General features: G+C 39.9%; 1 protein-coding gene across 6 annotated transcripts in view; it reads right to left on the bottom strand.

The window, feature by feature from the left end:
* Positions 1–7,705, bottom strand: part of LOC118403919 (unconventional myosin-Ia-like) — a 42,900-nt gene that overhangs the window by 7,918 nt on the left and 27,277 nt on the right. For 4 of the 6 annotated variants that reach the window (XM_035802795.1, XM_035802794.1, XM_035802790.1 and 1 more), the window contains 8 exons: positions 7,629–7,696; positions 6,991–7,207; positions 6,524–6,673; positions 5,243–5,311; positions 3,986–4,072; positions 2,861–2,947; positions 872–946; positions 447–584 (listed from right to left, as the gene is read on the bottom strand). In XM_035802795.1, coding sequence (XP_035658688.1) covers positions 447–584; positions 872–946; positions 2,861–2,947; positions 3,986–4,072; positions 5,243–5,311; positions 6,524–6,673; positions 6,991–7,207; positions 7,629–7,696 — 891 coding nt within the window. The remainder of the gene's footprint in view (positions 1–446; positions 585–871; positions 947–2,860; positions 2,948–3,985; positions 4,073–5,242; positions 5,312–6,523; positions 6,674–6,990; positions 7,208–7,628; positions 7,697–7,705) is intronic. The other 2 variants (XM_035802792.1, XM_035802793.1) reach the window with 2 other exon arrangements.

Here is a 7,705-nt window from a genome sequence, read left to right as displayed (position 1 = left end):
CCCTCCAGCCATGGTAGATCCTCCTGAGGTGTTTGTTGGTGTTGTGACAGATGAGGGGGGACCTGGGTGTAACACAAGCTAACTTACCCTCCAGCCATGGTAGATCCTCCTGAGGTGTTTGTTGGTGGTGTGACAGGACAGATGAGGGGGGACCTGGGTGTAACACAAGCTAACTTACCCTCCAGCCATGGTAGATCCTCCTGAGGTGTTTGTTGGTGTTGTGACAGATGAGGGGGGACCTGGGTGTAACACAAGCTAACTTACCCTCCAGCCATGGTAGATCCTCCTGAGGTGTTTGTTGGTGGTGTGACAGGACAGATGAGGGGGGACCTGGGTGTAACACAAGCTAACTTACCCTCCAGCCATGGTAGATCCTCCTGAGGTGTTTGTTGGTGGTGTGACAGGACAGATGAGGGGGGACCTGGGTGTAACACAAGCTAACTTACCCTCCAGCCATGGTAGATCCTCCTGAGGTGTTTGTTGGTGGTGTGACAGATGAGGGGGGACCTGGGCCACTCCTTGCTCAGGAGGGACCGTGGCAGGGCCGCCAGTCTGGAATGCAGGAACAGCAGGTACTTTCTCCTCTGGAACACAAAGAAAGACATTATGTACATTGGGCAGTCAGAGACTTCAATCCATTACTCATACTGCTCCGGGACGCTTCCAATTCCACAGACAAAAATTGCAGCACTAAAAGAAAGTAATTGGTAATATTGTGTTAGGTCAGTTGCAGAAATATACAATGTACCAATAAACCAACTTGAAGGCAAACACAGACAACTATACTTAATGCACATTCACGCACAAATGCACACTAGCCAAACAGTTAGCACATGCATGATTGTACACAATCATAGACACTCAAACTTACCACACAGTTTCTCAGGAAGCTGACAATCTTAGGGGCAGCATTGGCTCGGAAACGTTTCCTGTACTCCTTCCGTACCTATGCAAGACATCGATGCAACAAACACATTTAGATCATGTCACTTCACCACATAGACTTTAACCAAACTGTTTCAATCCTTCATCACAATGTAACATGTATCAAACAATTAAGTTAAGTTTCTTCTGCAGCACCTATCACCTTATTATGAAGCCACCAGAAATTAAACAACTACACTATGAGGCAACAACACAATTAGGGGTGAAATGGTACAAAGGGCACAGTTTAGTTTTAACACATGATCAGCCAAGGAGATTCTATTCTACAGAAATGGAACCGACCCTCCTTGGATAAACACAGAACTGGACAAAACACAGGAAAACGCAAACATGTACATGTACCATGTGGCACAGAGTTATAACTTTGTTCCACTGCAGGACAGTCAAAAATTCAATGCACCAAAATTTTGTGCAGGAACCATAGTTCAACTCTGACCTTCACATACATATGTATCATCAACAGTCAACTACCAACATGATTGGATGAAGTTTTAAAGTTATTATTGTATCTATACAAGGAAATGCAGTAACTGTTAATATTTGTAAGTTGGATCACCATTTATAGCTAAATCCAAGACACAACATTGAGGGCAGTATTCTCAACCATGACATTGAACAAATGTGTACATACATGTATAAAAAAAATGATTGAACATGTATTACAATGTACATTGTACATGTCTGAATGTAACGTACAAGACACACATGCATGCAATGAAACAGCAACACAAACAACTGTACAAAGTGAGATTGAAAAAAAAAAAGATTAATTGTGATTCAACATGATTGCACATGAAGTGATATTCTGGAGGCAAAGACTGTACATGTTTGTTTCCCATAAAGCATATACATTGTATGTAATGGTACTGTACAATGGCAATATTATTGTTGCAATTACGTTTGGATTCCTATTTTTCTTGGCCAGTATTTTCATTCTTCTGCATGTACCTATGTAAGAAGGGTTCTTTCATTTCATTTGGTTCTTTCATTGGATTCTATCTGAAACGTCTGACCATTTCAAAATCATATCCAGTTGCTTGATGAGTAACTACTTTTTGGCGGTTCTTTCATTGGACTGCATCAAACTGTGATCACAGAAAATTATGTTCAGATGACAATTTGTGCCAAAGTTCCCTTGCAGTTTGTTTGATGTTTGTTTTATTTAGATATTGCACATAATATGTACTAGTTTGGTAGCAAAGAGATTATGGATGTAGATTCCAGTTATTGAAATGTTTTACTTTGGGGGATATTCTGGAATGTTGGAATGGAATATAAGCTTATAAACCAATATACATTTTTCATCACCTTTCAATAGCATGGGTAACAATTACTATGAAGACTAGAAACAAAACATTGTTTGAATTATGGGGAACAAAACATACTTATCAAGGTCTTCAGAAATCATAATAATAGACACATGATTATATTTTGCTACTGATCATAATCTGTGATATGAGAACATGCATATTGGACACAATTAGTACAAGGAGTGGAGATGTGAATCAGATGATGACAATGACACTGAAGACACCAAGGCTGCCACCAACTCTGCATGCAAACATGTCAGTAGTGAGAAGGCTCTCAAAAAAGTGATTATTGAAAACAAAGAACCAGTAATAAAGGAAACTGTACATATTACACATAATAAAAAACAAATTTTGACAAACATTTATTTAAACTACATCAGGCCAAGGAGGTTATATAGTTGATCAGGCTGTCCTTTCAAAATGATTTGTTTTGCTAGATTTTGCGATTATGTATGATTTCCTTTATTACAACTACCTTTTTAGGAACAATTACATACTCTTAGTCTATTAACGTTAAATGTACCAGCGTTTAGATATAACCTGCGAGGATAGATTGCAGGAATGAAAAAGACATCAGTACAGAGCGAGTGCCCTAACCCACTTACTTTCCACCCAATGTAGTAAGCACGAATGACATTGGCAGCCCAAATGCAGCGTTTCTCATGCCTAAGCTGCCTGCAGAGCTTCCTTGCCTGTTATAGGAGAGAGGGTTGAGAGAGAGAACACAAGCCCACACCAAGCCTAATAGAAATCAACCTCCATGCTGTTACAACAGGTACACTGTGCTTCCAATATTAGGAAAATGAGCCCATAAGCCATGGTTTCATAATTGCACTTAATAAGAAAAGTGAACCTGCTGTGTCTGGCAAAAATAGCTGTTACTACATTGAGAATTACAGCAATACTAAGAACAGAAAAGTTATGAAATTGCATCTTTTTTAAGAAAACCAAAACATGTCATGGATAGTGCAGAATATTATGCAATGCCATGTACATGCATAGAATTTTGTATTGATATAACATTAACATTTAGTGCTGTCAGAACATTCTCTACATGTGTACAGTCATGTAAATTACATTACATTAAACATTACAAGTAAAAGACCCTGTTAAGACAGGCACTTGTTATTGACTGAGGTCTATACACTTCAGTTGTAATATATATATGTGTCATGTGTGTGTTTTCCAGATAAGTTGGGTGGATAAATGAGGTTTTGGACATGGATGCAAGGATATATAAATCACATAGCTCCCACAAGATGTATCTTTAGCATTCTTGTTAATTTTCTTGCTATCATTCTTGAGAATTTATCATAGCAAATATGTCGAACTCGGCACACTGGTGCACCAAAACCGATACTGTGTGCTTTTTAGACAGATTAGCCAAAAGGCTTGGTGGGCGTCACTCCACCGTATGATGGCTTTATCATGTAAATTGCCATTCGCAACGGCACAGCATCTGGGCATGGCAAGTAATGCACCCGGAACATTTGTAATCACTCTGTTATGCCACAACAATGCCAGATCCTGGGTCAAACTACCTCATCTGTTCCCAATCTCAACAGGGTCTCGGGATGCACCCAGGAACAAGACGACAATCGTGCATGACTGTGCTCCTAATTTGTTGCCAGCAACGCCTTACTCTTAACACCAACACCAACACCACAGTACGATAACATAATGACGGAACGGCGCTTCATGCAATAGCTTGCCAATCCTGCGGCACTTACTTGCCAACCCAAGAAGTATTTGCGAATGATTCCGACGGACCAAATGCAAAGTTTCTCATACTTCATCTGCTTGTAGAGCTGGCGAGCCTGTGGGGGAAGAATCCTGGGGTGGTTAAGGCAGTGGCATGGTTGGCAAGACTGTGGCAGGCAGTCAGTAGAGACATTATTTTTCCGATATTTAGAGCCCCAAAATGCATGTTTAACTTAGTAAGATAAAGGTACATGCATGTACAGCTTAATAAACATGGGCACACCTCTGATAATCCGGGGGATTCTGAGTGAGATGGGAATTATCTGGGTGGAAAATCATATGGTACCTACAAGGGGTGATGAGTTCAGAGCCTTACTGAGAAATAAAGTGTACGACCTGTAAGACATTAGTAATGATTCAACAATGATTCAAATTTTGGTAGATGTTCCTAAATGGCTTCATACTTTGTAAATATGCCAAGAAACCTTTTATCTTGGTGAGGCTCAGAAAGTATTGATCACCCCTCCTATCTAGTCCACTCACTGGAAACACTGAACTTAACCAACATACTGATGCAGAATACTGAAAATGTAAGTTTGAAGTATACAAGTGCATTTATATTAGTGTGACAAATTAAATACCACAAACATTTCAAAACTGGATGCCACCATAAAGGGTAGAGAGTTGAACTTGTGTACCATGCAACTCACATACCCCTGATGAAATGGTACAGCTGTATATATGATGATTAACTGGGGAGTGGGTTACATTCAGCTTAAACTCTCAACTTAGACATACAAGAAGAGCTTTTGAAGTTACACCATAGTCATTATAACCTAGAGTAGAACAAACAAGGCAAAACATGCTTCTATGCTGTTAAGACCAAAAGAAAAGTGAAAAGAAACCTCTACATGTAGTACTTGATGTCCAACTATAGGGAACCTGTTTCTAGTCTTGTGGACAATGGTAACAAAAGGGAAAGGGAAAAAGTCAACTTATTTCAATCATACTTTTGCGAGCACTTTGCACTCCTTTTTCTCATGCCTTTCCTCTGACAAATTGGAGAATATCTAACTTTACACATTACTACAAGCTATTGTTCTAAATCATCTTTTTTCTTATCAGCTATCTAATAACTTTGAATACCAGTCTCAACTTTAAGCTATTACATTTGTACTGACTTTGAAAGGCAACTGAGCTCATCAAAACAGTTTATGAGTAAATGCAGAATATTTGCAACAAATGTAGCTATTGGCCATGAAAAGGGAAATGTGAATAATTTTTACCTTCCATCCTCGAAAGAAGGCAGCGATGGTGATGGCAGAGCTTCTCTGCAGCTGGTAGGACTTCCTTTGCTGGAAATAGGTGAGGCATGACATAAGATGCAGTATGGAATTGCCACAATACTGTCTCTTCTCTAAATAAAGTACACAAATCTTAACTATAAGCCTCTCAAAATTCAAAAGGCAAGTTGTTGCCAAAGTTTGGAAGGATGCAAAGCTATATACATTTTCTTTCGTGCACTTTTCTTCTATCGAAATTTTGTAACTTGCAGTAGATGATTGTAGAAACAATGCCCAGTGGAAACACTGGCTTTTTTCCAAACTCAAGCAAGATTAGTGGAGAAGGGGTGTGCACTTTATTTGAACTTTACCATTCATTTTACAATTCAGTCCCTCAGATTTGTCTGATACATGAATCAGGGTGTGTACTTTACTTGAGAATATATCATGGTACTGTACAGCTACTATTGAACAGTAATATACTTAAGTGCTGTTCTACCTCAATTCTACACAGTTTAAGAAACAAAAGAAAACAGCCGTTCATACTTTCAATAATGCAATGATTGGACAATTGGCTTTGAAGACAAAAATTTATTTACTGATAGGTGGTGCAGTCCTTGGTGCTGAACTGTCCTCTGATGGTGCAAATATAGACTGTGCCTAGTACTGTTCACCACTGAGCACACTAGCACCATCCTTAGGCCATATTAATTCTATTTGTTGCTCCATAATCACTGCTCATACTTTTCTCAGTTTGAAAAAAATGGGGCAACATTTCCAATCACAAATTCTGACTTACTGGTTGGAAATTATAGAGTAGCAAAATGAAAAGTACAACCGTGCATTTCCAGCATATTACCACACCCTAACCACAACACTGGTCAGATTCAAACTCTAACCTAGAACATAGAGGCTGCATGTAGCCAGTCACAAATATGTAAATGAGTAAAAAAATGGGGGGGGGGGGGAGGTGTTAATCTGGAAATTAACAATTTTAGTATGGTCCTACATACAGACCTAAAAATAGTGCCATGACTCATCATAATCTTTGCATATTCTGGACATCCCTTACAACACATTGTAGCATCACAAAAACTGTTGACAGACTAGTTCCAAACAAATTACACAATGTATATTACTTTTCATTCCCAAAGAGTGCAAAGTATTATGTTAACTTAAGTTAATGTAGCCAAGAGCTACCCTGCGTTAGCTCTCGCTTCTGGGCTCTCATTGGGCCTCAGACCAGTGGATCTAACAAATATGAGGCAGGAGTGAAACACCCACCCTGTAACCTCGGAACTGTGCAGAGATAACGATCTGACTGGCTCTCATGGCCTGGTACAGTTTCCACTGACGCCAGCCTCGGAACACCTTCTGGATGATGATAGCCAGGTCCTCCATCTTGTCTCTTCTTCTCTCCTCAAGGTCAAACAGCTGCAGGAGGGACAGAATAGGCTTAAAGTTACACACAATATATATCAAAACAGGGAATGTCACACTTAAGTTATAGCCATTTTGTTTGGCATGTCTGGGCTTCACACACAAATGTGCTGCAGGTCACTAGGGAAAATTGGCACAAATTCGCAAAGTTGATGCAATTTGCAAGAACAAGATGACAATGTGATACTTACTAAACAAAATAATTAACTGTTAACTAGACTTAGTAGTCTTATGTATGATGTCATAATGATTATTAAAATTGCAGGAAAACACTGTTAGCTAAAAGTGTGCTAAAATCCCAATCCCCTTACCGTTCTGGGGTTGCGGATAAAAAGCTTTGTCCGCCCTTTGGCATACTCTGTAGGTTTGACACGGAGGTGGGTCAGGAGCACTTGCAGGCCTTCCTTGGGGTGTCCATGCCAGTTGGGCCACGTGTTCGGGCACAGCATCTTGTAGCGCTGCAAACACTGATCGTATGGCTGCCGGAAGGCGTACCCGGCACGCCTTACTCTCACATTCTCCATCAATCTAGGAAGGGAAAAAAAATCATCATCAACTTCCTAGAAATTCATCTTTCCCAAATGTATGGCGTAATATTGTTACAGTACTTTTTGGAAACAGAGGAAAGAACAGCCAAACTTTAGATTTGATTAAAGGACAACAACAACAAGTACACTAAAACAGGTAGTGACATTAGCCTTCATGAGGCCATAGGGTCAGTGGATCTATGGCCCAACCATCTTCTTTCACAGCCTTTTGCATCTCCAACCTGGGTTTAGTGAGGAAAGTCATGTAAAGATCGTATAACCTTTTCCAACTGGGCAAAACATTGTCAGCATGTTAAGGAATTCATGCCAGCACCTGTTTGGGTTCTGGGCAAAACACCCTAGCTATTATGCCAACACAAGGCCAAGGAAGCTTGAATGATGTTGACATTGAATACACCTACCCAAGATATCTGACTTGGTGTCTGACCACTGAGTCATCAAACAGGTTTGGGCTCTTCACATCATTGGGCTGGACAAA

This window comes from Branchiostoma floridae, chromosome 16 (assembly GCF_000003815.2).
Source record: "Branchiostoma floridae strain S238N-H82 chromosome 16, Bfl_VNyyK, whole genome shotgun sequence".
NCBI lineage: Eukaryota > Metazoa > Chordata > Leptocardii > Amphioxiformes > Branchiostomatidae > Branchiostoma > Branchiostoma floridae.
Note: the sequence above shows the minus strand (reverse complement) of the source record. Positions and strands in the feature narration are given on the sequence as shown.